Consider the following 15,315-nt stretch of genomic DNA (forward strand, 5'->3'; position numbering starts at 1 on the left):
TGATAATGGTGCTGGGGGGACAACTGCTTGTGGTGGTCCTTTGGAGAATCTGTGTGATATAAGAGATGCTGATGTCGTTCCACATGCGAGGTCAGGGTGCGGGCACAGTGACCCCAGCTGAGATCCAGCAGTGCACACATGGCTTGATGTGCTGATGGTTGAGGTGATGCAGCCAGCTTATTTCTCAAAGAATCGGCAAAAAAACAGCTGTGGCGGAAGGGAGGCAACCAAGGGCAAGGAGGGGAAGTGATGAGAGGAGGGCAGCGTGCTGTTGAGTGACTTAGTGACTTTTGTCACTTCTTTTTTTGCGCTTTTCATTGGTGACATGTGCAAGCCAGCAACCCCCAGCCCACCTTCCTGCCAACGCTGCTGAAAGCTGTAATGTTGGGCTTCCTTTTTACAGCCTGCTGATGTGAGTGGACTTTAATGTGGAAAGGATTTATGTTCAGGGGGTGGAAGGGAAGCCTTTGTCATTTATTTAATAAAAGTAATATATAAATAACACAATAAACACTTATACCATCACCAGTATTTACTGAAGGAGTACCTAAGCCAAACAAGAAATTTGAAAGCAGAAAAAGGAAATGCACATGCTTAATCTCTCTGGAAATCCTGTACGCTGCAATAGGAGAAACACTGGGCCTCAGCATCTACATGTTGGTTTTCTCACTGGTGAATTTTGGATACCTTCTCCCTGTTGGTCAGCCACACTGAGTGCCCCAATGTAGGCACTGCAAAGGTTTTGGGAACTGTGCATAATGGCTGAGTATGGAAAAGCAGATGTGAAATGGATTAAAATTCTGTATGTGTGTGTGACATAAGCATGCAGGCACATACATGCATATGTAAATATGTAAATGAATTTCAAACCTGGAGATGTAAATCCAGCTGGTTGGTATCCTCTGTGCTTCACATCAACTAGCAGAAAAAAGCAATGAGTGTGAAGGAAAAGATGATAACGTAGTCATTGCCTAAATTCCTCGTTAAATCCATTGAAGAAAGGTCGAGTCTTCTAAATGGAATTTTAGAATATGCTCCATGGACATATAAGTGCCTGGCTGAGCTACACCTCAAAAGGTGACTGCTTGTCAAGGTAAAGATTTACAGGAATCAGTACAGAGAAAATGAGCGTTACAGCCTTAATCCTGAACTGGCGTGACTGCTGTAATTTCCATAGCACACGCAGTTTCAAGGATTGGATGTGGTCTGGCAGGGCAGATAATATGCAGATACCTGCTGCAGGAAGCAGATGGATGCCAGGCGCATCTCCTTCTACAGGATAATCCCTATCATTGAGTGGAGCACATTAGCTTGCTTTCACTTCATCCGGCCAAAAAGCTCCCTATCAGTGTGAGCTCATAGAGAGGAGAAAGTTCAGTTGAGGGAATGTCCTCTGGATTTGCCTGCCAGCATCTTCCAAATATTTGCAGTTATGCAGTCTTTAGATTTGAAGGCTGAACAGTGCTGAGCACTTCAACTTGATCCAGCAAGCTGCACTTTGCTTGAAAATATTAAATGGCAAGGATGTCTGTCTCTATGTCAAATACCAAAGAAATTGTGCTGCTTGAAAGTTCACAGCAAAAATTAATCCTAAAAATGTACTGAGTTTTGTGATAAACTTATATTGCTGACATGTTGCCATCTTAAGATTTTTCTTCAATTCACACTGACTTCAGGAAGATAAGCCCACTGAAATCAATGGTTTTATTGTTGTTATTCTGATCATTGATATAGTTCAGATTTGGTACAACATATTCTGCAATGCTATTTTGCAAATTAAATCCTAATCCTATTTCCTTTGAAGCTGGTTAGCAGAGATCTAGTGGTTTCAATGGGAGGATAATTCCTTCTGTGAATAAAGAAAAACATTTACATAAAATAACAATGTCAGAAATGAAGAATCCCCTGGTGGTGCCTGCAAACTCAGAGCACTGAAATCCTCACCGACTGTTCATGGCAGAAACAAGGAGACACTGCATTTCTTACAGTGACACAGAACAGCTAGAGTGATGCAAAATAACTTGAAAAAGCCATATTTAAGACTGTCCACCTCCATTCTATCATTGCCTCTCATTTCTTCTGTGGTTTTTACTTCTTGGTATTCTTGTAGATATTGTAAAGGGCACTGCTTGACTATTTGCTCTCATGATTTTTATTCCTGTAATGACAATATAGATTACAAAGGTGACAATATGTTACAACTGAAAAGGAAACATTTCCACATACCAGCGATACACTTCATCTTACATATACTTCTCCAGTTATCATTATTTTCCATTTCCATTATTTCATGTGAGCACAGAGATGCTCCTGTGCCCAGTTTTAATTTGTACACTTAATTTGCTTAATGCCCTCTGGCTTCACATTGACGAGTGTGAAGATTTGAAAGGAACCATAGCATTTGCATGCTACAGAGCACTGTGCTTATTCCATTATAAAAATGGCATTTTTCATTTTGGAGCTTCTGCTATTTACTATGCCTTATATAAATCACAGTATGCCCCAACGATTCTTGTGACAGACTTCCTTGTGGAATTGGTGCTGTAGGTCTCCAGGTAGTTAAAAGAGACTAATCTCAGGAATATTAACAATACTCATGCATGCAACATAATGAAATGTATTTTAATAGCTGGGATTATCCAAGAGCTGCACAGGAGGCTACACCAAACTCAGCTTAGAGTGAGCTCCCAGGCCAACCACAACCAGACACGCTTCCCTCCTGCCCCAGGGGGGCACCCAGGGCACAGCCAGCTGCCTTGGGTGCTGCAGGAGCCAGGCAGGACTTTCATCTGGACAGACTGCTGCACCTTTGGCACTTGGTGGGATTTAATCTATTTAAGTGAAGTTGTGTTGAGGTGAACATGCGCCAAGACAGTTTGTCACTCCTTGTGGCAGACAAAGGCGCCATTCTGTGCTGCCAGTTCTCTGACAAGATTTCATCCTTTCCATGATTAAAGTAAAGGAAGGGGCTGCAGGAGGACACAGCTCTCTTTCTGTATGGTAACAGAGAAGCAGGCTTCTCTTGATCTTTCTGCTTTGGACCAGACAGTTTGCAGTGCATTCTGTGAGGGATGCTGCATTTCAGGCTCTGGGGATCAAGCTGATAACCTGTCTCCCAACGATCTAGAATCAAGTGTGGAAGGCAAGATAAGGGTATTGGTGGGCATTTTGGCATTTATGGGGATACTGCTGGATGGGAAGCTGGATGTGGGCCAGCAGTGTGCCCTCACAGCCAAGAAAGCCAACTATGTCCTAGGCTGCATCAAGGGAAGTTTGCAGACAGCAGGGCAAGGGAGGTGATCCTGCCTCTCTATTCTGTGCTGTGAGACCTTGCCTGGAGTACTGTGTCCAGATCTGGAGTCCTCAGTACGGGAGAGATGCAGTTGGAGTGCATCCAGAGGCCACTAAAGTGATCAAGGGATGGAACACCTCTCCTATGAAGACAGACTGAGAGAGCTCGGGCTGTTCAGCCCAGTGAAGAGAAGGCTCTGGGGGAGGCCTGAGCCTTTCAGTATTGATAGGGAGGCTGTAAGAAAGACAGGGACAGACTGTTTAGCAGGGTCTGTTGTGATAGGACAAGTGGAAACGGTTTCAAACTAAAAGGGGAAATTCAGGCTGGATGTAAGGAAGACTTTTACACTAAGTGCTGAGAGGCACTGGCACAGGTTGCCCAGACAGGCAGTAGATGCCCCAACCCTGGAGAAATCCAAGGTCAGGCTGGAGGGGCTCTGAGCACCCTGATCTAGTTGTGGGTGTCCCTATTAATTGCAGCACAGCTAGATTAGATGGCCTTTAAAGGTCCCTTCCAACACAAACAGTCTTGTGATTCTATGATTTCAGGGTTTCCAAAGATCGTTGTGAAAGCCTGTTCAGCTTGTGTTTGTGAGTCTGCACTGCCTGAATGGGGACCACAGCAGCACTGGGGCACAGTGGGCTCCATATGGCAAACAGCCCTGGCAGCCCTGACAATGTGAGCCCTGCCAAGCAGGGGCTGGGCGTGCCCATGTTTTTCTGTGCGTTCCAATTACATGGAAACCCTACAGGAAACCGTCGCCCGTTCGGCTACTGGGGAAAATTAAAGTGTTTTCTGGAAAAAAAAAATACACTTTCCAGACCCAGATTTGGCACGGCTTCGCCTCTCCACACAGCCCGTGGCCGCACACCCGCTCCACAGGTGCCCACGCCCCACCGCGGAGTTCCCGCGCACCCTCGGCCCCGCCGCCGCAGCTTCTACCCCCAGCTCGGGGGGACACGGCTCTCTCCCCGCCTTCCCTCCGCCGAGGGGGCGGTGCGGCCGGCACGGGCGGGGCGGAGGGGCCGGCGGGGAAGGGGAGGGGATGTCGGGGCGCCGCCGCCCCGCCCCGCCGCGCCCCATGGTGCCGGCGCGGGCGCGGGGCTGAGGCAGAGGCTGCGAGGCCGGCGGGGCGATCACACCAGCGCCCGCCGCCGCCGGGCATGGAGGGCGCCGAGGCGGCCGCCCGCGGCAGCTGCAGCAGCAGCCCCGCGCAGCCCCGCTGCTCCTCCTGCGGCTCCGCGGCGGCCGGCGGCGGAGAGGCGGCGGCAGCAGCCATGGAGGAGCCGCTCGGGGAGGCTGCGTCCCCGGGGGTAGCGGCGGCGGCGGCGGCGGGGCCGAGGAAGCAGCAGGGGGTGAAGCGGCATCACCACAAGCACAACCTGAAGCATCGCTACGAGCTGCAGGAGACCTTGGGCAAAGGCACCTACGGCAAAGTCAAGCGGGCCATCGAGCGGTTCTCCGGCAGAGTGGTGAGTGAGGCGGGCGGAGGGGCTGCCCCGGGGTTCCGCCGCTTGGCGTTCCTCGCAGCGCCGGTCGGGTCCGAGGGGCTCCGCGCAGCGCGGTTTTACGCAGGAGCTCCCCTTTTTGGGGGGTGGGGTGGCTGGGTGGCTGGCAGCTCATCGATGCGTTTAGAAATGATGTTACTGGAAAAAGAGGGTGGCTTGCTGCGCTTGTTTGACTCTGACACACGGGTCTCCCGTGGATAGTTATTCTTTCCCAACTGGAAACCTGTCACGTTCCCCAGCCAGCCGACACCGCTTACAAAGCGCTGTCAGAATGGCAGGCATCGCTTCTGCAGCTCTAAACGCCATCATTCGGTCATACTTTTGTGACCTGAACGTTGCTGACACCTAAAAAAAAACCGCAGCGCCATTGGCTTCCCCGATCCGTGTCACTGCTCGGCAGCGCCGGTGCTCGAGCCCCGAGTCCTGCCCGAACTCGGCGTGTCCCCGCCGGTACCGGAGCACAGAAGTGCGGCTGGAGAAGTGCACGCATTAGCCAGAGTTCGTGTCATTCTCGGTTTCAGAGGACCGGCGAGCGAGAAACAGGCATTGGCTGCCCGGAGATGGTTTTTCAAAGAGGTCTTAGCCCAGCTCTTTTTGTGAAGCAGACTAATCGAGTTTTCACCAGGCTTCATCTAAAAGCAAGGCATCTCCCCAGTCTCACTACAGGTTTTGTTTCATTTATTTTCCCATTTCACTTGTCTGGGAGCTCAGCATGCACCCAGAGGCAACTGTAAAACAGCAAAAGAAATTGTAGATGCGCTGGCTTTAATAAGAGACATTTACTTTGCAACCAAATATCTTTGTGCCGACAGTGAAACTGAGGTTTCAGCCAAGCCGTGGAGTCAGATCATGTATGCTTTCAGTTTATTAGCTCATTTGGAGGCTGGCTGAAGAGAAACCAGAGATGGACATCTCTGCACATGCTCACTCCAAATGTAGGGTTTTTAAAGTTTGCTATTTTGGCCGTCTCACAATTTCAGGCTAACAAAAGCTCCAGGGCTATATTATTTAGGCTGTACTATTTACTATTATTTTGTAAGAAGATTATTTTGGAGTTGAATACATGATGCAGTAAATAAGAGAATATATTGAAGACTTTTTAAAACTCTTGGATAATCAGCAAGAGAAAAATTGGACTGTGCTGTAACTGAGATTTGTATTTGGGAAGGACTCTCTGTGGAAAGGATGTAGCAAAGATGCACATCCGCATTAACAACACACCCGGTCCTTTTGCTGCTTGCATCTGTCATACACTTCTGCTCTACCAGCAGCTCAGGATATGCAGTAATATGGCCTGAGCTGAATTTGTATGAATTTATATATATATATATAAATATATATAAATATAAATATGTATTTCGTTGATCCCATCTTGAGATGGAGAGTGAAAATCAAAATACCTGTGTGATCTTAAGTGCAGTAAAATTGTTACACGGGCTCTAGCAGCTGGTATGTAGAAGCTAAACAAATCCTCGCAGGGGTGTTAGTTTTATACTGCGGTAACATAAACCTCGGCGTGTGGCACTTCATAATTATTAACTAGTCTAGAGGCAAGTTGTGGTGCAGCGTGAGTGTTTGAACTTAACATCTGTGAGCATATGTAAAATACCCACGTTTTGTCTGTGCACAGAATAAAAGCAAGCTGCCAGGAGTCCAGTCCAAATAAACAGAAAGCTCACTTCTTGCTTTCTGAGGGTCTCCCCAACTGGCCGGTTGCTCTCAATGCAGGAATGGTTGCTCAGAGAGGCACAGTGCTTCCCTCCAGTTCCCCTCTTCCCATCTCTTTCTCACATCCTTGTCATATCTAGCATGTGCAGCAGGCCCAACAGTTGGCCTGGCTGTGGCCAAATGTCCAGCAGGGGATGCAGGAGAGAGCCGGCTCTGTTCCTGGCACTGCTTCCCATGCAAATTGTCTGACAGCCAGCAGCCAGGTAGCCGAGTCCCAAGGTCGCTCTGGTCTGCTCTGTTTGCTTCCTATTCTGCTGCTGGTTTAGCTAATCGCCTTTTCTTTACTCAGTGGTTAGCAGGTATTTGAGTCTGTATGGTAACAGATTGCAAGGCTGGACCTTGGAAGTCACACTGCGTCCACAGCCAGCTGTCCTCACTGGGCTCTTCTCCTGTTTGGCCTTTCTGCTTTTCCCATCCTTTAGCAATCTCTTTCACTCTGTGGCATTTCATGAAGATATCTTCCATGCTTTTAATGTGAAACACGAACATTGGATTTCTTGTCATCCATATGGCAACAATAAACAGCTCATGATTGAAGCAGAAATTGGCAAGTTTGAGTTAATGAAGTAAAAACAAGGTGTAAAGACGCTCAGTCTGAGGTGTGTACATCCTTGGTCTCTTGCCCTAGCAGGGTTTTTGTTGACTAAATGAAAGTAGTATTTGGCAGTTGCTAACAGGCTACAGGTTTATTCAGGTTGCTGTAGTTTCCTTGTCTTTCCTCTTAGCTCAGTGAAACGTGATCATAAGGTTTCCTGCCATAAAGCTCCAGGGTAGCTTGTGTGATGCATGTAGTTTGTTATTGGAAACAACTTAGGTGAATTTGTGTATGGGTTACCACAGTGACTGCAGGCCGTTAAATAACGCCCGCTGCGTGATGTATAGGCTGCCCAATTTTCCCAGCAAGATCTCCTTCATTAGTACTCTCTCAGCATACTCAGTGTAACTTAAGATATTTTAAATTAATGCACCTGTTAGTGAGTGTAAGGATGAAGAGATGATATTGCGGGCCTGTGAAGTAACACTCATGTTGACGTTTCTGTGGGTGTTTTCTCCACTTGTCATCTTGCACATGTTAGAGCAAAGAACTGAGCTTTTGTTTGTGTTATATAGTCAGTATGTGTTAGCCAAGAAATCTCCAGCTACACTTATGTCAGCAGTAGATAAGCTGTGTGCTGACCACCTCCAGCCCAGCCTGTGTGCGGTGCCTGGGGAAGGCCAAGGCGCTCGGTCCTCAGCGACTGGATGGTTCCTTACAGTGTGGGCAGGCATTTGTTCCTCTGGCTGGTTCTGCAGCTCTCATGCATTGCTCATTGTTCCTTACACTCTCGTGTGAAGGCTTCTCTGCCCTTCCTGCTGGGTGCCTCCTGTCCACAAGCCTGATTTTCCCCTTTGCAAGAGCCAGGAGCTTTTCTCCCTCGCATCTCTTGGGGAGCAGCTGCAGAAGCCTCGTCTCTCCTTTCTGCTCAGTCAGGACCTCTGTTTTTCCTCCTCGCCAGCAGGTGGAGGAAGCAGTATTCTTCTCCAGCCTTCCTCCAGCACGCCAGTTATGTGGGGAATTGATGACAGGCTGCACTTGGCACGAAGAGCAGGCGTGCAGCACATACTTGTGCAGGCGGGTTCCCGTTAGTTGCGTGTGCTGTTTCTTTTGCAAGGAAGTGCAGGTAGAAGGATGCTGCCAAATTGCATTGGTTTCCAAATTCAAAGCTTATAAAACCCCTAAATTTTAAATCAACAGAAATAGGTTCTGTTGCAGTGTGAGTGAACATCTTTGCTTTGAAACAGCTGTGCTCTGTGGAGATTGTGGAGAGTCATGCAGGGTTTTGAAACCCCAAAACAAGAGCAGATTACATAAAAGGAAGACCTCTGCTTTGCTGATTATATTTCTATGTATTACTGCATAATAAAACAAAATGTGAGCACCAACAACAGCCCTGCCATGTCAGTAATGAAGAACTTGCATGTTACACAGCCATCTGTGTGTTGGCAGTGTGGCTTTTAAACGTTCTGAATACCAAGGTAGAAGCATGCTTATGGGTCACCAGGGCTGGTGAAAGCCAGGCAGAACGTTTGTCCCAGTTCTCTTTCCTGCTTTGTTGATACTGTGAGGACAGCTGCTGTCTGCTGCCCTCAGACAGCCCAGTCAGGACCCTGGGTCCAGTTAGCTGTCAGTGCTGCGGTTCAGTGGCTCCTCACTGACTGCCTGGACACATTCCCTTTGTTTTCTCAGCAAATCTTCCATACAAGGAGCTAAGAGGATTCGGGTGTCTTTCAAGAACTGGCGTTACCCAATTAATAAAACGCCTATGTTAACATCAAGGATTCCACAAGCAGAAAATGCAAGTATTCCCCTCTTAACTCTTATGTGCATGAATTATCATGCTATCTTTATCATGACATGGTGTACTTCTATTTTATCCTGAGCACTCCTGCTTCATTCAGCACCTGTGTCACTACCTCATGCTGATTTTTATCTTGATCCTTCAGTGCTCATCCTCTGCAGAATCATGTCCAGATCTGAGGCAGAACTGTTTATTTATTCTTTTTTTTTCTTTTTTTTTCCTGAGATTCTTTGTTGTTCTTATGAAGATATCTTACTTTATTGCAGATACTGGTGGAAGTATCTACACAACACTGCTGTGATGTGAAGTGCTCGTACAGTACTTTGCACAGCAGGATCCCGATTCATGTATGTGGCTTCTACAGCTATGATAATACACTTGGATAATGGTATCAATGGCTTGTATCTCATGATACAAGAAAAAGAGAAAGAAAAACTTACAGATTAAAGCCAAAACCATCAGAAGTATCAGCTAGCCTTGAGTGTACAGCCTAACACCTGATTTTTTCCAGCTATACGGAGTATGTGACATCGGGGCCCTACAGATGACAGCGTCCTCCTGCAGAGCTGAATTGCGCCTTCCTTCTGGACTGCCCAAACTTTTGTCCCAGTGTGACATTTGGTGTCAGCCTTCAATCCCGACCCTTTTGCACTTGCTTGCTGCTGCTTCTCGCTTTGTTCTGCATGCCAGCATCATGACCCGTGCTGAGAGTGCAGCCGTGCTCACTGCTTTGGAGCTGGGAGCTGCCAGCAGGATGTGTGCAGCCTGCTGCAGGCACTGTTCCAGCCGCTCTGCGCTCACTGCAAGGCAGGCTCCTTGCAAAACCTGGTGCCAGAACTTCATGGTTTTCTTCTTTCTTGAAGGTGTGCAAAATGTGTGCTGCTTGGGACTCAGAATGTGACCAAATCTGGACGTGGTTTCATGGTGCTGAAGGCATGCTAGTGAAACCCGGGTAAACAAACAAACAACAAACAAAAAATAATAAGAAATTGTACCAAAGCATGGAAATTCTAGATCTGGAATGAATGCAAGTTGAAAAGAGTATATACGCAGTAAAAAGGCTTGCAAATGGTTTTGTTGTTAATTTACTTGTTCCACTCTTAGTTATTATCTGTGTTCTGAGAATGATTAAAAAGGAAAAACAAAACCCCAAAACCCACCAAATTTAATCTAATGTGATTTACTGTGGATGCTTGTGTGCTTCTCACAATAGGAGCTACCACCTAGTTGTATTAAGTGACTGCAGTCTTTACATAAACACTTGTGTAACTGGGATGTCAAAGACAACTTGAACTTGAAGGGCTGCAAAGGGAAGCAACTGATCACAGCATGCAGGCTGTGGAAGGCACCTCCAGCCCTTGCTGCAGAAGCAGTTTTGTTCAGAGGAGTTCAGTGAGAAGTCTGACCAGCCAGTAAGGTCAACGTTACTTTGTCGAATCTGTTACTAAGTTAAAGAACATCACGTTCTTTGGGCATCCAGTAACATTCTTTGGAAGATTTTGGGCTGCCTTACAGGTGAATGAGTTACCAAGTTAAAAGAAACTGTTGCTACTTCTTTTTTTTCCTTCTGGTTGCACAACTTTGCTCAGGTCAATTAGCTTTCCTGTACCATTATATCCCACTGGGGAGGGATACTACTCAAGTTGACTACTGGGGCACATTTTGGCCTATTTTAATCCCACTAACCAAATTCTGTTGTGAAATTCGCAACAGAATTTGAGTCTATGTTTATAATGCAGACTTCAGCTCAAAACACTGTAAAATGCTTAAGCATTAGTGCAGATGATTTCAAAGCACCATATGCTGCAGAATGGAAATGGCTTGAACAAAGTCTTTCATTAGATATGGATAAAATATACTGTGTCTTTTGGTGGCATGCGTTTTAAAAATTACTATTATTTTTTAAGAACCACAATGTGGATTTGCCATGTGGAGGCAATTATTGTATATATTGTAGTTTGGGGTCATACATGTTGAATAAAACCGTGTGGAATGTGGAGTTCTTGCGAGCAATTGTTTATTCTTTGCAGTACTGTAATCGTAGTTAGTCTGTGTTTTGTCTGGTAAATAAATAACTAGAGAGAAATTCTTTTGCTGGCCAGAGGAATCAGGAGGGTGAATGTGATGGCCACATCAGTGCCAAGGAAGAGGACTGTTGTAGGTATATCAGTCTTAAGCACAGAGAGATCAGTGTGTGTAAAGCCATACTGATTGCAGTGCAAAGTGTATGTGACAGTTCCGTCATGCATATGCCAGGGATTGGCTGTAACTGTGGCTTTGGTGAAGGCATCTTCCTGGCTTAGGTCTCAGTCTCCTGTACCATGCTTGGGAACCTCTCTGCCTGCATGAACCTGCATGCTGATGCCAAGCCTTCTCCTTTCTTCAGAGCTGTGTTCCATGCAATGGGACACTGCTGTTCTCTTTACTGTTGTCTTCTATGCTCTACCGATGCAAAGTGAGATCAAACACATCTTCTGCTTTGGTACTAGTCAGTATCACTGAAGAAGTGCCTTGGGGCTTGAGGTAGAATGGGACTCCCAACGTGTGCAGGGGTTGAGGGTGCTGCTCTAACATGCAGTTTCCATACTATCATTAAGATTGGAAAAGACGTCTAAGATCATCTGGTCCAACCAGCAGCCCATCCCCACCATGCCTACTGACCATGTTCTTCAGTGCCACATCCACAGGGTTCTGGAACACCTCCCTGTGCAGCCTGTTCCAATGTATCCATGCTCTTTCTGAGAATAAATTTTTACTAACATCCAACCCGAACCTCACCTTTGGTTTGTGTGCTACTGTGATGTGTGTTAGTGTGGGGATCTCCAGCCTGCAGAGTATTGGTCTTCTCTTGCTTGCCTTCTGCCTGAGGATTTGTTCCTAAATTGCCCAGGAGTATTTTATAGAAAATACTCCTGTTATTGGCTGTGGTGGGTCAATGTAGTTGGCATAGCTGGTATGTCAGAGGAAACCTGTGGGATGAAAAGGTCTCTTGCTAAATATGCAAATGATATTTGTCAGTGTTTCCTTCAAATATCTTCCAACAGATGTGGGTACCATGTGTGTTCGCTTAATAAACTAAACTCGAAATAATTTCCACTTTACTAGCTATATGGGGAAAAGTAGGGGGTGGGGAGCAAACTACAAAGCAAGGTAAAACTGCATATGTGTGCTGTTATATTTGATGACCAATTCATTAAAGCCATAAGTGTATCCAGGCTTTCAATAGTGTTCTCCTGCTGTTGCTTCCTGTACTCCCTGGCTACAAAATCAGTCTCTATGGCTCTCATTTGTCTTACCCACATGAAAGACTTTGAGCATCTGCAAGTTATGATTTGAGAAGTATCTGCTTTTAAACAGAATGTATTTATCACCATGTCTTCACAGGCAACGTGGTACATTGTATAAATTAGAGGATCCTAGACCTCTGAACACTAGGGGGCTGGGTGAGATATTCCATGAGCCGGCGGTGTCTGGCCATCCTGATCAAACATCCTGGACCCACACCAAAAATGCCAGATGTTCCATAGATGTGGGGGCCCTCCTGTAACCTTTGCTGTGTGCTGCAGTGGGGGATGCATGGAGGGGATGAGATCGTAGCCATCCATTGCTCTGACACTGTTTTAATGTTCTTGTAGCTTTTATATTTTGAACCGAACACCATCAACCAACCCTGTCAAAGGAATACATAGTATTAATACTTTCAGTGTCTTAGTTCTCCCAGGGCAGGTGGGATTTGCTACTAGTTTTGGTGGTTTACAAGACGTCAGCCCTTAAAACTGTCACTGGTCCGCGGCTGGAGGCAAGCTCTGGATCTTGCTCAAGTGTGATTTTTGTCAGGCTCTGTTCTTGCAGACAGCGGAATATAATAAAATATTTTAATGGGTGTTTCCTTTCATTTTATTTAAAAAAAAAAATTAAAAAATGAATGAAAGAAAAGCCAGCAGCACAGCAGTTATGGGAAGGGTGGTTGGCATGGCTGGTGCATTCAGAATAGTTCTGGCCATCTGTAGGTGCATGCGGATTTGCTTAAATTAATTCAATGCTACAGAACCCACTCCAGCAGCTCTTAGCAGTGCAGCCAGAACCTTCGCTCAGAAGACAGCACAGGCTGCTCTGGTTATCATACAATCCCCATAACTGTGTCTCGGTGTGCCTCCTCAACCTTCCCATCTCCCTCGCTCCATCCCCAGCTCACGTCAGCCACACCAGTAACACAGCCCTCTCCTTGTCCTCTTCTTCGCCCTGCTCTCACCATCCTCACCTTCATCCCAGCTGCTCTCTCCATCCCTCTGCACGCTCTATAGTCCACTCTGTCCCCATTGCCTGTGGTAAGCCTGAGATACTCTACTAAACCCAGAACCCCTAGGCTGCCCTGGCCCTGCTGCTGGCATATGGGACGACTTAAGCAGAAATGCTGGAGGAGCCAAATGTCTTTTTTCTGAGGTCTGGCTGCTTGAGGGGCTTGCAATTATGCTAATGTCTCGCTGTGTCAGAGAGCTGAGTCAGCGTGTTTGGGTTTCAGCACTACTGCCTTGGAATAAAGACAGTAGTTAAGGGATATTAGACTTAAAAATAAAATAAAAATTCGTTGTTCTTGTGAAAAGATACCACTGCAGACTTGGAGACTAAATTTAGCTGCTCATGAAAAGATCAGAAAGATTTGGGCCCTACTGTAGATGGAAATCACAGAGCCTCCATAACTCATTTCCTGTACACCAAAAGACATTTCATCTCTGTTACAATTTGTTAGACTCCTGAATGATGCCTCCCTTTATTTGAGAGGAAGGCGTTATTTAAAAAGTGAATACTGCTCGTGGTATTGATCACAAGAGGCTGGATACAAATACCTCTTTGAACCTTCTGGTACTAAACAAATTTTCCTTTTTTTTAAGAGACAAACGTTTGGCAGAGGAAACAGCATTTTGTTGTCATCAGTACAAAAAGCAATTCAATCTTTTGCACAGGTTTAGCAGGAAAATATGGCGTGTCATTTGTTGCAAATCAGCTCATGAGCTTGGATTGCCATATCCTTGCTAATTTTTGCCACTGTGCACTGCACGGACCCAACCTGGACAGTGCTGATAGGGTGTTTAGCTGAGGCTGGGGCAAAGGAGCCTACTTAGGTGGTTCAGCACAGCAAAAACAAGTGTTTGGTGAAAGAGTGCAGGAGGGTGCAGCCTTTTGGGTGTTGAGCCCTCCGACACTGCACAGCCTGGAGTATGGGAGAGCTGCACAAAAGCGCCTGCAGAAATGCCTGCTGGAAGGCAATGCTGCTGAGCAAACAAGTACTTAGCATTCATTAATAAGCAGGATACTTGGGCTGATGTCTGTAGTTGACACTTGACTTGTGATACTTACAGTTGGTTAGATTTTTGGAGGAGCTTAGCTGGACTTTTTAGCATTTTTTGTAATTCTCTTGGCTCTGATACTGATAAATTTGGCTTGGGCTTAGCTGACCTACATAGAGATACAGTTGAGAGGCATCCATATTGCCCTCTCATTTTCAGCCAGAGCTCTCTACATGAGTCATGCAGTGTCCTTTATGCTGACTTTTCCTTTGATACGGTTGACCTTTCTCTCATCTCTGTTTGTTGCTGGGCTTTTGCCTGTCACTCATCACCCTGCTGTCAAAGCACCTCACAAACTGCTGTAGCCTCACAGTTATTCTGTTTAGTATATAGAGTCACTCTCATTTTTTTCCAGAAAGGAAATGGGTCAGTATTTGCCTTTTGCTGTTGTACCAGCTTATGGGACCAGGTGGAAGAGTTGGTGAGCCAGCCTAGCAATGCACTGTTGGTGCAGTTCTGCCAACCACAGGCAGTTTACTTTCCTCTGGCATTGAAATGGGGTGATATGAGGGAGTATAGCCTGATGCTTTGAGACTGAAGGCATGAAGTGGTCTCCTTAAGGTTACCCAGCAGGTCTCTGGCAGACCCATGGAGAGAAACTAAGTACACCACAGCTTCAGTGTTGGCTGGGCCTGGCTTTTACTTCTGTACCCGCCTCATTTGGGTGGGCAGTTTGTAAACGAAGGCCCTCCTCATGGCTGCAGTAGTGCTGCAGGAGGATGGTGCCATTTTCCAAAGCCTGCCGGCCATTGGATCTTAGTGATGTTTGGTCACTGCTGAGTGCTGCAGTAAGTCCTTTAGGCCTGGGAGGATCAGAGCCTGTGACTGCAGTGTTTACATCTAGGCCTGGGACCAGTCCTCTTTTTCACCAACACTCTTTCTGCATATAGGCTGCAAGTTTTCAGCCCAGTGAAGCAAATGTATTCTCCCAGTTCATCTAGTTTGGCATCTCCTTGGGAAAATGCAGTCTAATGGGACCCATGAAACTGCACTGTGGGTTGCGTATTGCTTGTGAGGAATTCATTGGGGAAAGGAATTTCATTCTGTACTTGAGCCTTCTTCCAGCCTTTCTCAGATGTAGAGAAAACTCTGCAGTGGTG

General features: G+C 46.4%; 1 protein-coding gene across 1 annotated transcript in view; it reads left to right on the forward strand.

Annotated features, from left to right (window-relative positions):
* Positions 1-4,440: 4,440 nt before the first annotated feature.
* NUAK1 (NUAK family kinase 1) overlaps positions 4,441-15,315 on the forward strand; it is a 46,983-nt gene continuing 36,108 nt past the window's right edge. The window contains exon 1 of the mRNA XM_048945128.1: positions 4,441-4,764. Coding sequence (XP_048801085.1) covers positions 4,456-4,764 — 309 coding nt within the window. The 5' untranslated portion in view covers positions 4,441-4,455. The remainder of the gene's footprint in view (positions 4,765-15,315) is intronic.

Source organism: Lagopus muta, chromosome 1 (genome assembly GCF_023343835.1).
Source record: "Lagopus muta isolate bLagMut1 chromosome 1, bLagMut1 primary, whole genome shotgun sequence".
Classification (NCBI taxonomy): domain Eukaryota; kingdom Metazoa; phylum Chordata; class Aves; order Galliformes; family Phasianidae; genus Lagopus; species Lagopus muta.